The 14,713-nt window shown below is 41.2% G+C and overlaps 1 protein-coding gene across 4 annotated transcripts in view; it reads left to right on the top strand.

Moving 5' to 3' along the window:
* Positions 1 to 14,713, top strand: part of TMEM241 (transmembrane protein 241) — a 116,445-nt gene that overhangs the window by 9,440 nt on the left and 92,292 nt on the right. Inside the window, exon 5 of one of the 4 annotated variants that reach the window (XM_045041780.1) lies at positions 1,084 to 1,182. The exons of the other annotated variants lie outside the window; for them this stretch is intronic. Coding sequence (XP_044897715.1) covers positions 1,127 to 1,182 — 56 coding nt within the window. The 5' untranslated portion in view covers positions 1,084 to 1,126. The remainder of the gene's footprint in view (positions 1 to 1,083; positions 1,183 to 14,713) is intronic. 4 annotated transcript variants of the gene reach the window in all.

Genomic DNA, 14,713 nt, shown 5'->3' with positions numbered 1-14,713 from the left:
CACCCAGGAGCTCAGATGAATGAGTTTTTTGTGTGTATTTTTTTATAAGTTAAAACTTTTTATTATATTATATTAATTATAAATTAATATATTTTATTATATTAAATTATTTATTAAAAATTATTTTCAATTATTTTCATTATAATTTTTTATTATACATTTTTAATTTATTTTTGGTAGACCGAATACTAGCAGGAGAGGAGAAGAGAGCCCCTATAATTTTTTTTTATGTTTTTTAAATTTATTTTTGAGAGAGAGTGACAGAGTATGAGCAGGTAAGGGGCAGAGAGAGAGAGGGAGATGCAGAATCTAAAACAGACTCCAGGCTCTGAACTGTCAGCACTGAGCCCAACGTGGGGCTTGAACTGACAGACCATGATAACATAACCTGAGCCAAAGTCAGATGCCCAACTGACTGAGCCACCCAGGCACTCCCTGATGAATGAGTTTTTAAATGAACTTAAAATTTTTGGAAATTTTTAATTTTGAAATTACTTACTACTTTACAGAAGAGTTTGAAATAATGCAAATAATTTCCATACCCTTTACTCCTATTCCTCATTCTTTTATCTTGCTTCTCCTATAATTTTCTCTTGAGATTTATGTATATGTATACATATATATGTATATATATATATAATTTTTTTCTGAACTATATGAGAGTAAGTTGCAGATTTGAGAGTAAAATGCCCCTTCTAAATTCATAAGTGTGTATTTTCTAAGAGGAAGGACATTTTCTTACTTCACTATAGTATAGTAATCAAAATGAGGAAATTAATATTGATGCAATACTATTATCTCATCTACAGACCAAACTCATATTTTTCCAATTTTCTCAATAATGTCCTTATAATGTAACTCCCACCCTGCCCCCCCCCCCCCACCGTCCTGCCAAATTCTGATCCAGGGTTCAGTTCAGATCACACATTATATTATATATTAGTTGTTATGAATCTCTTAAGGCAACTTGTCAAATACATTTAAAAGAAATCTCAAAAACCGTGACATTTTTCAGACAAAACTACAACCTGAATTGGCTAGCCACTCCTGCCTCACCTAGATAAATTCTTATGATTCTTCCAGAACATCATGCCTCATCTGAAATGATGCACAAAATGAAGAGCAAATGAAGTCAAAGTTTATGTGGACAAGGCAGACAGCTCTACTGAATGATCAGGCCAGGTCACTCACTTGTATAATATCCTTACCTTCACAAAATGAAGATACTTTTGAAGATACTTTTATATGTGATATTTAAGCAGAGGTCTTACTTTATTTATACTCCATTGTTATTATGGATTGTTCAGTGAGAACTGGGTCTTCATTTAAACAAATAAGTGCCTTGCACCCCAATGTTTATAGCAGCACTATCGACAATGGCCAAAGTATGGAAAGAGCCCACATGTCCATTGACAGATGAATAAAGAAGATGTGCTTTATATATCCATATCCATACACACACACACACACACACACACACACACACACAGATACACACAATGGAATATTAGCGATCAAAAAGAATGAAATCTTGCCATTTACAACAATGTGGATGGAACAAGAGTGTATTATGATAAGCGAAATAACTCAGAGAAAGACAAATACCATATGATTTCACTCATATGTGGAATTTAAGATACAAAACAGATGAACATAAGGGAAGGGAAGTGAAAATAAGATAAAAACAGAGAGGGAGACAAACCATAAAGGACTCTTAATTAAATACAGAGAACAAATTGAGGGTTGCTAGCAGGGTGTTGGATGGGGGGATGGGCTAAATGGGCAAGGGGCATTAAGGAGGGCACTTGTTGGGATGAGCACTGGGTGTTATATGTAAGTGATGAATCACTAAATTCTATTCCTGAAATCGTTATTACACTATATGTTAACTAACTTGGATTTAAATTAAAAAAATAAATTAATTTAAAAAATAAAAATAAATATGTGCCCTGAATTCACAAGGCCTGTGATAGTTCTAATATTCAGTTAAATAATGAAGCATGTTGATTCCAAATGGTTTCATTTATTCCTCCACAGAGGCAAGAGATTGGTCTAGAATGCAGGTACTAACGGTCAGATTGTGGACTGGGGTCCACTGGTGCTCATCAACATGGGTCCTCTACTCTGTTTACAATGCCCCTGACTACAATTATCTTATAATTTCTGATGTGAATTATTTACTTCATAATAGTCATTTAAACATTACTTTGGCCCTGTTTCCTTAAGAGCTAAGCCATTGGTTCCCACTTAAAAACATTTTTCCTGTGAGAAAATATACATAATATAAATTTGACCGTTTTTAAGTGTACAGTTCAGTGGCATTAAGTGCATTCACAATGTTGTGCAACCATTACCAGAACTTTTCTATCATCCCTAACAGAACAAACAGTAACTCCCCATTCTGCCTTCCCTCCATCCAGTCCCTGATAACCACTGTTCTATTTTCCATCTCTATGAATTTACCTATTCTGGATACCTCACTTCAGTGGAATCATACAATATTTGTCCTTTTGTGACTTAACATAATGTCCTCAGAATTGTTACATGTGTCAGAATCTTCTTCTTTGAGAGGCTGAATAATATTCCATTGGATGTATGCCACAGTTTGTTTATCCATTCATCTCTTGATGGAATTCTTCATACTTCTGCCTTTTGGGGGAAGGGAAGGAGGAATGACTGGTAGAGCTGAGTAAAGTCAAAGACTCTCAAGGTTCATTCCCTGAAAGGAATGATCCTCCAACAGTAGAAATTTGAGACCCACTAGACACTGTTGTCCTTTGAGCTTGCCTGATGCTAGGTTCTACCCATTGCAGATCTGTGGGCATGTCCCCTTTCCGTCCCCCTGCTAAATTCTCAGGGACCTTTTCACTTCCATCGCCTGTACTTCCTCAGGTGGCTTCACATCCTTACACACGACGTTAGCTCGGTTAAGCGCCTTATCAAAGATCCTAGTGTCTTAGCGAATCTTATGATTAATAACTGCTCCAACAGCACAGCATTTCCATTTTCCACAGATCCTCAGCAAAGGGGAGTTACCAGATGTCTAGCAGCAAGGACTCAGCACCCCTGTTCCTTCATGTATGCCTGGGCTGGGTGTGTGTTTGCCATGGTTGCTGTTTCCTACTAGGCTTGGCTTTCCGATTATGTTACTAGAGAACCAAAGCTTGGCTTTGCTGTGTGACTGTGCACTTGTGTGGAGGTGGCAGAGGTTGGACTCTACTAAAAATGGAAACAGCAGCAGGTGGACAGGGTGGAGTCCTCTGGGTCATCGTAGAGTGGGGATTGTACCAGTGGGGCTGGAGGGTGGTTTCCAAATCGGTATTTAATAACATATACCATGAGAGCTCATTTAGACCCCTTATAGCCTGGGGTGCAGCAGAATCCAAGATTACCTCTTAAAACAAGTTCCAGAACCTGGCACCACATTTCCTACTTTGCAGAGAAGCCATTCTGCTGTGTTGGTTAGTCTCTGGCCATGTCATGACTCCACTAAGTGACCCGATAGAATCCATCTAAGATTTTTACTCAGCAACCAGCAATCACCAAGTGTTGGATGATGCTTTAGAGGCCTTCTGTCTTGGGAAAGATCACACTGGCTTTCAGTCGCAAGCTTGTCCTTATACCAGCAGCTCTACTGCCATTGCCAACCTGCCGCAGAATGTTCAAGTGATTTTTCTAGCAGATGTGGGAGCCCTGGCTGTAGGCTGTGTTTCCAGAACGTGATCTAGAACACCTTAACAAGACATTTGACAGTGAGACCATGGCACTCTTTACTGGATTCTCGAACCATTGCTTACGGAATCAGGTGTGATTTCATTGGAGACATTACATGCCATCCTCCGGTCCCTTTATGACCAGACTACATGTTTAAATAAAAACATTTCGAAAGTAAATGTTAATGTACTTACTACTTTTTGTTCACTCTACCTAAGACAGCAAATTTTTAACTCTCAAGTTTTCAAGGATGAGAAGTTCTAAGTTAATAATGCTATACCACAATGCCTTTGTGACCAGAGATTTCTAACAGATGAAGGAGAAAGCTCCACTCTTTAATTTTCCATTGGAGATCTTTGCTGGAGAACTATAAAACATTTCTTTGATAGGGGAGCCTGGGTGCCTCAGTTGGTTGAGCATCTGACTCTTGATTTTGGCTCAGCTCATGATCCCAGTGTCATGGGATGGACCCCACGTCAGGCTCCATGCTGCCCCTCTCCCTCACTCTCACTCTCTTTTGCAAATGAAAAAAAAATTCTCTGGGGCATCTGGGTGGCTTAGTCGGTTAAGCATCCAACTCTTGGTTTCAGCTCAGTTCATGATCTCACAGTTTGTGGGTTTGAGCCCTGCATCTGGCTCTGCACTACTGATGTAGAACCTGCTTTGAATTCTCCCTCTCTCTCTTTCTCTGCCACTCCCCCACTCCCACACTCATTCTCTCTCATAATAAATAAAGAATACTTTCAAAAAATTTTCTTTGATGGGGCGCCTGGGTGGCGCAGTCGGTTAAGCGTCCGACTTCAGCCAGGTCACGATCTCGCGGTCTGTGAGTTCGAGCCCCGCGTCAGGCTCTGGGCTGATGGCTCAGAGCCTGGAATCTTGTTTCCGATTCTGTGTCTCCCTCTCTCTCTGCCCCTCCCCTGTTCATGCTCTGTCTCTCTCTGTCCCAAAAATAAATAAATGTTGGAAAAAAAATTTAAAAAAAATTTTTCTTTGATAAAACCTCCAAGTTAACTCAGTCCTGTCCCTAAAGAAATGAACAGTGAGCCAATCAATTAGGATGCTTCTTTTTATGGTTAATTATTTGTTTTTAAGCGAGATAGCTTGTCTTCATCAAAGCTACTGGTGGTTGGAATTTCTCAAATATGTTTTTTAATGTATTGTATTTCATTTTGAGTGACCTGTAATTTTACGAACAGTTACCTTTGCTCACAGAGGAGAGTTAACATCAAATCCATGTGTTTTTGATCTTTTTTCCTATTGTGTTTTTTCGCCAGAGGAATGCTTTATGTATATTATGTAGAAATTACTTTGGGGGGAAGATAAAACCAGCTTTCAAAGCATTCTCAGGAAACACGGAGAACCACTGCAGGGACGTAATATGAATAAAATCTGATTGGTTTTGGTGTGGTGATTATGGTTATTCCCCAGAGAAGAGTCCATGAGGCCAGGGATGGTAGAGGACAGGAATTTTTTTTTCAGCTTTATTGAGGTCTAGTTGTCAACTAAAATTGTAAGATGTTTAAAGTATACATTGTGGTAATTTGATATATGTACACATTGTGAAAGATTCCCTCCATCCAATTAATGAACACACCCATCACCTCACTTTATTTATTTATTTATTTGGGTGAGAACATTTAAATTCTACTCTTCTAGGAAATGTCAATGACACAACAACACAGTGTTATCAACTGTAGTCACCATTTTATACATTAGATTCTAAGACTTTATTCATCTTATAACTGAAAGTTTGTACCCTTTTCCCAATCTCCTCTATTAACCTGCCCCCAGCCCCTGGCAACCACCTTTCTGTTCTGTTTCTGTGAGTTTGACTGTTTGTTTGTTTGTTTTCTTAGTTTTTCTTTTCTTTTTTTTTTTTTAAGACTCCACATGTAATTCCAAATACCATGCAGTATTTTTCTTTCTTGGGACAGGATTTTTGGACCTTCGAAGTTTATAGTCTGCTGGTATATAGGCTGGTATATAGTCTGCAGTATATAGGCTGCTGGTCATGCCTATACCAACCTGCAGGGCATAGGAATCTGCTGAACTCACACTTCAGTGTAGACCGCACCTCATGTCACTGTTGCTTTGTATCCATACAGTGTCTTGCAACAACTCAGCTCTGCCTTTGTGGCATGAAAGCCACCATAGACTACATACACAGATGGGTGTGGCTGAGTGCCAATAAAATGGTATTTCAGCAATAGGCAACAGGTGGCATATGGCCCATGGGTCATAGTTTGCTGACTCTTGCTCTAAGTTATGCTCTGTGAGAAACAGTATAATCACAGGGTTTTTGGGTTCAAGTGATATTAGGGCTGAACTTTGTTAAGGGAGTTGACCCTCTGTGAGTCAGAGGAAGAGTGAAGAATGAAGGAGGAAAGGTCTAAGAATATTAGGAAAGAGGGACAGTAGTGAGTAGGATTCTTGAAGGACCATGTTCACCAGGATTGGACCCCCCAAAATGAAATCTAGGTATCTGCTCTAAGTAGGGAGTAGGGAGTTAGTATATGTAAAAGTGCTTGTAAATTGTGAAGCAAATATTGACTTTATAATTGTAAGATATTACTGTTTTTGGCAATGCCAATAGGCAGTATGAATCTTAGTATCTTGGTGGCTTGGTACTGTTTTTTAAGTTTATTTATTTATTTTGAGAGAGAGAAAGAGCGCATGCGAGGGGCAGAGAGAGGGGGAGAAAGGGAATCTTAAACAGGGTCCGCATTGTCAGCGCAGAGCCTGACTCGGGCTCAAACCCACCAACTGTGGGATCATGACCTGAGTTGAAATCAAGATGCTCAACTGACTGAACCACCTAGACTTGGTATTTTTATGTTTGGAAACTATTTTTAGCTCCACTAGGTGTCAGCATAACGCAGAGAATTTTCAAGAACTCAGCTCAAAGGGCCCTCATGAACAGATAAACTTCTGAGTGTTTTGAGGGAGCAGATGTTCCTTCCATAATGCATGCTCTATTTGAAAAACAAGTGATTTAATTTAATTAGGCTTCATTTCGATAACAACAGTTTTATAATTCACGGCAACAGACTATTGTTAGCTTCTTGTAAAATGTTTTATCAGGATCCTTAGGGACAGGAGATGTACACAAACAAAAAAACAAACAAGCCCAAGACTCAAACAAGACACAATACTTGTGCTTATAAATCATATAAAAAAAACTATGTATCACCACAATTTTCAAACCAGACCCATGGCAAATAGTACTTTCCCCCAGGAGTTGCTGTGAGATCCATCCCTGCACACACGCACACACACACACACACACACACACACACACACATACACACACACACACTCACACACTCACTGGCTCAGCAGTTCCCCAGAGGGCCTTGTACCACAGAGACCCAGCATTCTGAGAGGACCACCTCAAGATTTAATTCCATCATGCCTCCTTTGTTGGCACATAGGACAATGGACAAATAAGCCAGCATGGGAGGTGCCATCTTATAAATTATAGGTGGAGAAAAGGTGCATTAGTGGTATGTGCCTGGTTTGTCCCTAATGTGTAGGTATTTGGCTGCCAGAGAATTATACAGTCTTAGAGCTGGCAGTAGAAGGTGTCTTAGCTTGGGCTGCTATAACAGAAATACCAGAGATTGGAAATGCCTGGGTGGCTCAGTCTGTTGAGCATCTGACTCTTGGTTTCAGCTCGGGTGATGATCTCATGGTTTGTGAGATCGAGCCCCATGTCAGGCTCTGCCCTGACAGTGTGGAGCCTGTTTCGGATTCTCTCTCTCCATCTCTCTCTGCCCCTCCCCTGTTCACATATGCTCTCTCTCTCTCAAAATAAATGAATAAACTTAAAAAGAAAAATACCAGGGGTACCTGGGTGGCTTAGTTGGTTAAGCCTTCAACTTTGGGTCAGGTCATGTCTCATGGTTTGTGAGTTTGAGCCCTGTGTCTGGCTCTGTGCTAACAGCTCAGAGCCTGGAGCCTGCTTTGGATTCGGTGTCCCCCCCCCCCCTTCTGCCCCTCCCCTGCTTGCTCTCTCTCTCAAAAATAAATAAACATTAAAAAAACTAAAAAAAAAAAAAAAAAGAAAATACCAGGTGGCTTAACCAATAAACACTGATTTCTCACAGTTCTGGAGGCTGGGAAGTCCAAGATCAGGGTACCAGCATGGTAAGGTTCTGGTGAAGACCTCTTCTTGTCTATCTTTTCATCTCCTTCCATGGTGGAGGGGGAGGGAGAGAGGGAGAGAGAGAGAGAGAGAGAGAGAGAGCACGTGCGCTAATCACATCATGAGGGCTCCACCCTCCTGACCTCATTACTTCCCAAAGGCCCCACCTCCAAATTATCACAGGGGGGGCAGGATTTCAACACAGGAGTTTGGGGGGAACCCTAGCATGTAGCCCATCGCAGAGGACTGAGTTGGCATTACCCCTCTGGAAGGCAATTTTGTAGCTAATGCCACACTTTGATGCCTGTGTCTTTGAGCTTCTGTTCCACTTCAGGGAGTTTATCCTGATATTGCAAAAACATGAATATGAAAAGGGAATGTACTCAAAGATAACTATTACAGCATTAGGTTAGTAAAAAGAGGATTAACTTCAGTGTCCAGCAATAGCCTATTATTCACTTATTAATAAATTGGTGATTTTTTTGACATGGAAAGATGTTAAGCAGATTATGAAACAATGTGTACAGTAAGATCCCATTTTTGCTGCAGTGTTCATATATGTGCATATAGGCCCTGTTTGGGAGGAGACCTAGCAAGGTATTAACAGTGGTTGTTTTTGGGTAGCAGGATTGCAATTGTAATGTTTTTCTTGATTATCTGTACTTTGAAAATTTTCTAGCATGGAAAAGTACTACTTTTTTTTTTTAAGTTTATTTATTCATTTTGAGAGAGAGACAAAGAATACACTGGAAGGGCACAGAGAGGAGAGAGAGAGAGAGAGAGAGAGAGAGAGAGAGAGAGAGAGAGAATCCCAAGCAGGCTCTACACTGCCAACGTGGAGCCTGATGTGGGGCTTGATGTGGGTCTCAAACTCATGAACCCATGAGATCATGATCTGAGCCAAAACCAAGAGCGGGATGCTTAACTGACTGAGCCATCCAGGTGCCCCTAAGTACTACTTTTTAATAAGAAAACAAGATAAAGTATTATAGGAAACAAAATGACTGCCTCCATGCCAAGTTTCTGAGTTCATGTCTATTGAAGAAAGCATGTTTGTTAATGCAGTTAGTTTTCTGTTGTCACAGTTGTAGGTTACAACATGATTGTTAGAAATGTTTATTGAATTTGAAATTGTTAGAATTACCCATTAGGGCCATTTCAAAGAGGCAAATGGTGGGAAATGTTTTACTTTCATCCCTGTCCTTGAAAACCTAGTGGCTGTAAGCACCAGCAAATCTGTTCAGAGCAAATCCTCTGAAGGGCTTAAGAAAAGTATAGGAAAAAATGTGAATTAGGGTCATGCCTGGAGTTTTCTGGTGTATTTTGATGCTGTTGTTTTCCCCTTGTATCAATCCAGAAAAAGGAAAGGAATATATATATTTTTAAGTGTTTATTTATTTTTGAGAGAGAGAGAGAGAAAGCGAGAAAGCGTGTGTGTACAGAGAGAGAGAGGGAGACACAGAATCGAAAGCAGGCTCCAGGTTCCAAGCTGTCAGCATAGAGCCCGACGCTGGGCTCGAACCCACAAACCATGAGATCATGACCTGAGCCAAAGTCGGATGCTCAACTGATTGGGCCACCCAGGTGCCCCAAGGGAAATATTTTCTTTAAGTTACCAAAGTAATACGTGATGACTCCTTCAGCAAATATTGGAGTGCCTAGCATATATACCAGACATTGTTTTCAGCACAGGGGGTGCATCGTGAACAAAACAGACAAAAATGCATGCCCTCGTAGAGCTTATATTCTAGTTGAGGTAGATGGACAAGAAACAAAGGCAAATGGAAGTACATGATGTGTCAGATGGCAGTAAATACAGAGAAAAATAAAGCCGGGTAGGGGAATAGGTGTGCATGTGCGTGTGCCCGAGTGCGTTCTAGTGGGCGGGAGAGGGGGTTGTTATTTTATATACTCTAGGTAAGAAGGACTCAGGGATAAGCTGACTTTTTAGTAGAGATCTGAACCTGTGAGAGAATAGACTCTGCAGGTGTCTGGCGGGGGAGGGTTCCTGGTGGAGGAAGCAAGAGCAGGCCCCAAGGTGCTTGGGATACTTGATGACTAACAAGGAGGCCAGAATGCAGTTTTATTTTCCTTGTAAATGAAAACATCATTGTGGATAACTTTAAATACCTTTAAATACTGTAAAGAGTATGCATGTATACAGTAATACTGTAAAGAGTAGTGTGTGTGTGTGTGTGTGTGTGTAACTTTTCATATGTTTATTGGCTATTTGTATTTCTTATGTGTGTGGGAAAGAAATATACATACATACACTCACACACACACATGCAAATACCTCTTTTTTGTCCACTGAGTATTTTTCTTTTGTGAAGTTGAGTTTTTTTCTTTAAAAAAATTTTTTTTAAATCCTTTTTTTAGTGTTTATTTTTGAGAGAGCAAGCATGAGCACGGGAGGGGCAGAGAGAGAGGGGACTGAGGATCCGAAGCAGGCTCTGTGCCGACAGGCTGACAGCAGCGAGCCCAACGCGATGCTCGAACTCACGAGCTGTGAGATCATGACCTGAGCCCAAGTCAGACACTCAAGCTGACTGAGCCACCCAGGTGCCCCGATTTTTTTTTTTTCTTATCGATTTGTTAACACTCATTATACATCAAGGATATTAAATTCCAGCCTGTTTTATATGTTGCCAGTATTTTTTCCTAAGTTGCTAATCATCTCTTGATTTTCTTTATGGTGTTTTTTGGCCAGTGCATTTTCTGTAGGTGTAGATCAATCTACATGAAATCCCTTATGGCCTCTGTCTTTGGAGTTACGTGTAGAAAAACCGGGAGAACATTTATTGCATGGTGTTGTGCCATGCACTGCTCTGTAATTGTGCGTCTTTCCCGCCCCACCCCTAGTGACCTAGGTGACCCCTAGATACCCCCAGCCCTAGATGACCTGACCTAGAAGAAAGGACACAGTCCGGGAAAATGTGTGAACTTTGTCCATCCCTTGGAGCTATTGGCTAAAGTTAGCTAAGTTTAGTTAGCTGGAACATTCCTTGGGAGTGAAGAGAGCTACTTTTAATTTCCAAAAATTTGGGTAACCATGTGCATGTTATAAGGTTATACTCTTCAGTGCCCAGAACCAGGTGTGATTTCCATCACTTATTGCTGTTATCTCCCTGGAAAATAATCCTCCGTTTTAGCAGAGCTAATTAGGATTTTGAAATTACAGTTTCATTTTGTCTTGAAGAAATATTTAAAAAAAAAGAGATGGCAAAAGCCCCCCAAAGCACCACCTTTATAGTTCCCATCTTCACCTTGTCTCCACATAACCTGGAAAAGTACGGAAAACTCAGTTGTCAGGCATTTTATTTGCCCCAGGTAACTGTTGAAAGGTCTGACCCGTCCACGTTAAGATAGCAGATTACCTAACAGTCGTGGAAAACCCCTCAAGCCAGAGATCCCAATTCTGATTCCCGAAGCAGCAAGTATAAACAATTCTTCAAATTATGTAAGTGCATCTGTCGGCAGACTGTACTCCCTGGAGCAGGCTTTCTCTGAGGGAGAGAGTGTGTGCTCTTGTGACTGCCACCGTCTGCCCATTTCTCCTGCTAGTGTGTCAATTTTTTTTTAATGTGTGTTTATTTATTTTGAGAGAGACGGAGATAGCACAAGTTGGAGGAGGGGCAGAGAAAGGGGGAGACAGAGAATCCTAAGCAGGCTCCATGCTGTCAGCCCAGAGCCCCATGCAGGGCTTGAACTCACGAGTGAGACCACAATCTGAGCCAAAACCAGAAGTTGGACGCTTAACGGACTGCGCCACCCAGGCCCCCCTGCTAGTGTATAAATTAAATGAGATCAGTGTTGCAAAGAATTTGGGAATAATAGGGGTACCTGGGTGGCTTAGTCTGTTAAGCGTCTGACTTCAGCTCAGGTCATGATCTCACGGTTTGTGGGTTCAGGCCCTGTGTCGGGCTGTCTGCTGTCAGCACAGAACCTGCTTCAGATTCTGTGTCTCCCTCTCTCTCTACCCCTCCCCCACTCTCTCTCTTTCTCAAAAATAAATAAACATTTAAAAAATTAAAAAAAAAGAATTTGGGAGTCATAGTTAGTGAAGAACCAACTTGTGACAAAGTCTTACTGAACCTTCAGAGACTTATATTGCTGTGAGTAATGGACCAAGGGGGGGATATGGTGTCCCTTCTACTTCTCTGCATCACCCCCTCACCCCCTGCACCCACTTGAACTTTGAGTTTTATCTCAAGTATCACTTATTGGAGGCAGGTTTCTCTATCCTCACTGACTAGATCAGATACCCTTATGGTATGGCATAGTCCTTTAGTCTCTTTTATAACATTCATGCATGTGATACTTTACATTGATTTATATGAACAAAACATACATGGCTCCCACCTTTATGAAACTTACAGTTTATTTGACAGGTGGGAGACATGTTAGTAATATATGCAGAAGTTCCCTTATCTGACTCTGATAATTAATTGTCAGTGCTGAGCCTGATGCAGGGCTCGAACTCACTGACCATAAGATCATGACCTCAGCCGAAATCAAGAGTCGCGTGCATAACCGACCGAGCCACCCAGGTGCCCCAAGATTTTTCTTTGTGTATGGATGGTCGACTGGTGTTCCCTTGAGTCTTTTCTTGCATCAACAACACTTAACGCATACCCTAAGATTTTCAGTGGAGTGAGAACTTTGATACTTTGAAACAATATGAATGCAGAGTTCTTTGCAATTTTTAATTATTTTTCTTCCCACCACCCCCCATCCTTTCATGCTTGTTTTGCTCATATCTGTTTTGGCAGCACTTTTCCTAGTGATTCGTATTTATCATTCTCGATAGCAGCTATAATTTTTTGTTGGTGTGTGTGGGGGAGGGAGGGAGGCAGCTGTCTCTGATGAGAGCTCATGGGGGCCAAGACAGGGTTAGGCAACCAGCTGCTTTTGCAGGTGTCTAAATTTCTGCCTTTGGTGCATGTTGCTTTGGCTCTGTCCACCTAGAAGGTGGGCCCTGGGTGCGATAATTGTGGATCATAGTTCCATGGTTGTATCCAAATGCTCCCACAGCTGCTCTGTAACATTTCCCAGAAGTCTCTGGTCCAACTGGATCTGTTTATTTTTCATAGTTAAAGTCATTTCTTTGTGTTTCGGGTACAGGGTTAAAATACAAGGTGTTCCCTAGCCATGTTTTCTTTCTTCCTTCCTTCCTTCCTTCCTTCCTTCCTTCCTTCCTTCCTTCCTTCCTTCCTTCCTTTCTTTCTTTCTTTCTTTCTTTCTTTCTTTCTTTCTTTCTTTCTTTCTTTCTTTCTTTCCCCCTAGCCATGTTTTTTTTTTTTTTCACATCCATGGCCACTGAGATGCCCTGAGGTCTCTTGGAGCATATGACTGGGCAGGAGTCTTCTTTGTTTAAGAGGGAACAAAGCACAAATGCCTAGGGCCTTACTGAGCTCACATCCTGAAGCACCGGGCCTGCTGCAGTGGGTGTGCTGCTGTTTCACGCAGGGCACTCCTTCCCTCTTCACTATGCTCCCTGCTGTGTATGCTCTTGGGCCTCCTTGTGGTGCTCAGTGGGCCATGGGCCTGGATCCTGTCTCCCTTGACCTTTGTGAGCTTAAGGTCTAATGGGGAAGTCATTTCCTAGAGGAGTAGCAATTGGTTTGATGTCAAGCATGATGTTATCCATCAAGATGGAGAATGGCATCTATCTTTCTCTATTCACCTATTGGCTGGAAGTGCAGATGTCTTTTATTGCAGTAAGACGAGTAAGAACAGAGAATATTCCTCAGGTCATTAGATGCTTAGTGTGTGACCAGAGCAGAATCATGCTGTGTTTGTTATATGTCAGTGTCTACCACTAGATTATGAGGTCCTTGAGGGCAAAGTGTGAAAGGGTGGCTTAAAGCTGGAGCTTTAGAGTCAGATGACCTGAACTCAAATTTTGGCTTTGCCATAACCAGCTCTTCTGACCACAGGCAAATTAAACTCTTTATTGCCTCAGTTATTTCATGTGCACAATGGGGATAATAATAATAATAATAATAATAATAACAACAAAGACATTTTCTTCATAAGGTGGTTGTACACATTTTTAAAAGACACAGCATAGAAAACACTTAGCAGACTGCCTCATTTGTAGCAAGTGCTCAGTAAATGTTAATTAGGATGCTGCTGTTAATAATAACTCTAGCACTGTCAGCACTTTGCAAATTGCTAGAAATATTTGCTGAATGAATATATTCAGGAAGTAGGGTTTGGAGGCCTGACTAGAGACATTTTAGCACCAGGTTCCCTGGGAAGGGTACAAAAGCAGGTCTGATCATAGATGCCTGCCCATGCTAATAAGATTCACAAAGAACATTTCTTGAGCAGGCATCATCCCAGGAGAGCAGTTCATTGAGTTAGCTGGGATTATGTTAAATTCTGCTGGAATGGTCTCATTTATTTATATCTATTATGAGAATAACTCCGGGAACTTGCGTAAGTGGACCAAATGTGTTTGTGACTGAGGGAACCTCAGTGATGGGTTCTCTATATAAAAACCGGGATTTTGCCTTCTTGAAGACAGCAAGATTCTAAACTGTATTGAACAAAGCAGTTTTGGGGGCACCTGCGTGGCTCAGTTGGTTAAGTGCCCGACTGTTAATTTTGGCTCAGGTCATGATCTCATGGTTTGTGAGTTCGAGCCCACATCAAGCTCTGCACTGGCAGTGGAGAGTCTGCTTGGGATTCTTTCTCTCTCCCTCTCTCCCTGCCTTTCTCCTGCTTGCTCTCTCTCTCTCTCTCTCTCTCTCTCTCTCTCTCTCTCTCTCAAAATAAACAAACAAAGTTAAAAAGAAAAAAGAAGAAAAAAGCAGCTTTTGGTGTGGCCACAATTGAATCAAGAAA

This window comes from Felis catus, chromosome D3 (genome assembly GCF_018350175.1).
Source record: "Felis catus isolate Fca126 chromosome D3, F.catus_Fca126_mat1.0, whole genome shotgun sequence".
Lineage (NCBI taxonomy): Eukaryota > Metazoa > Chordata > Mammalia > Carnivora > Felidae > Felis > Felis catus.
Note: the sequence above shows the minus strand (reverse complement) of the source record. Positions and strands in the feature narration are given on the sequence as shown.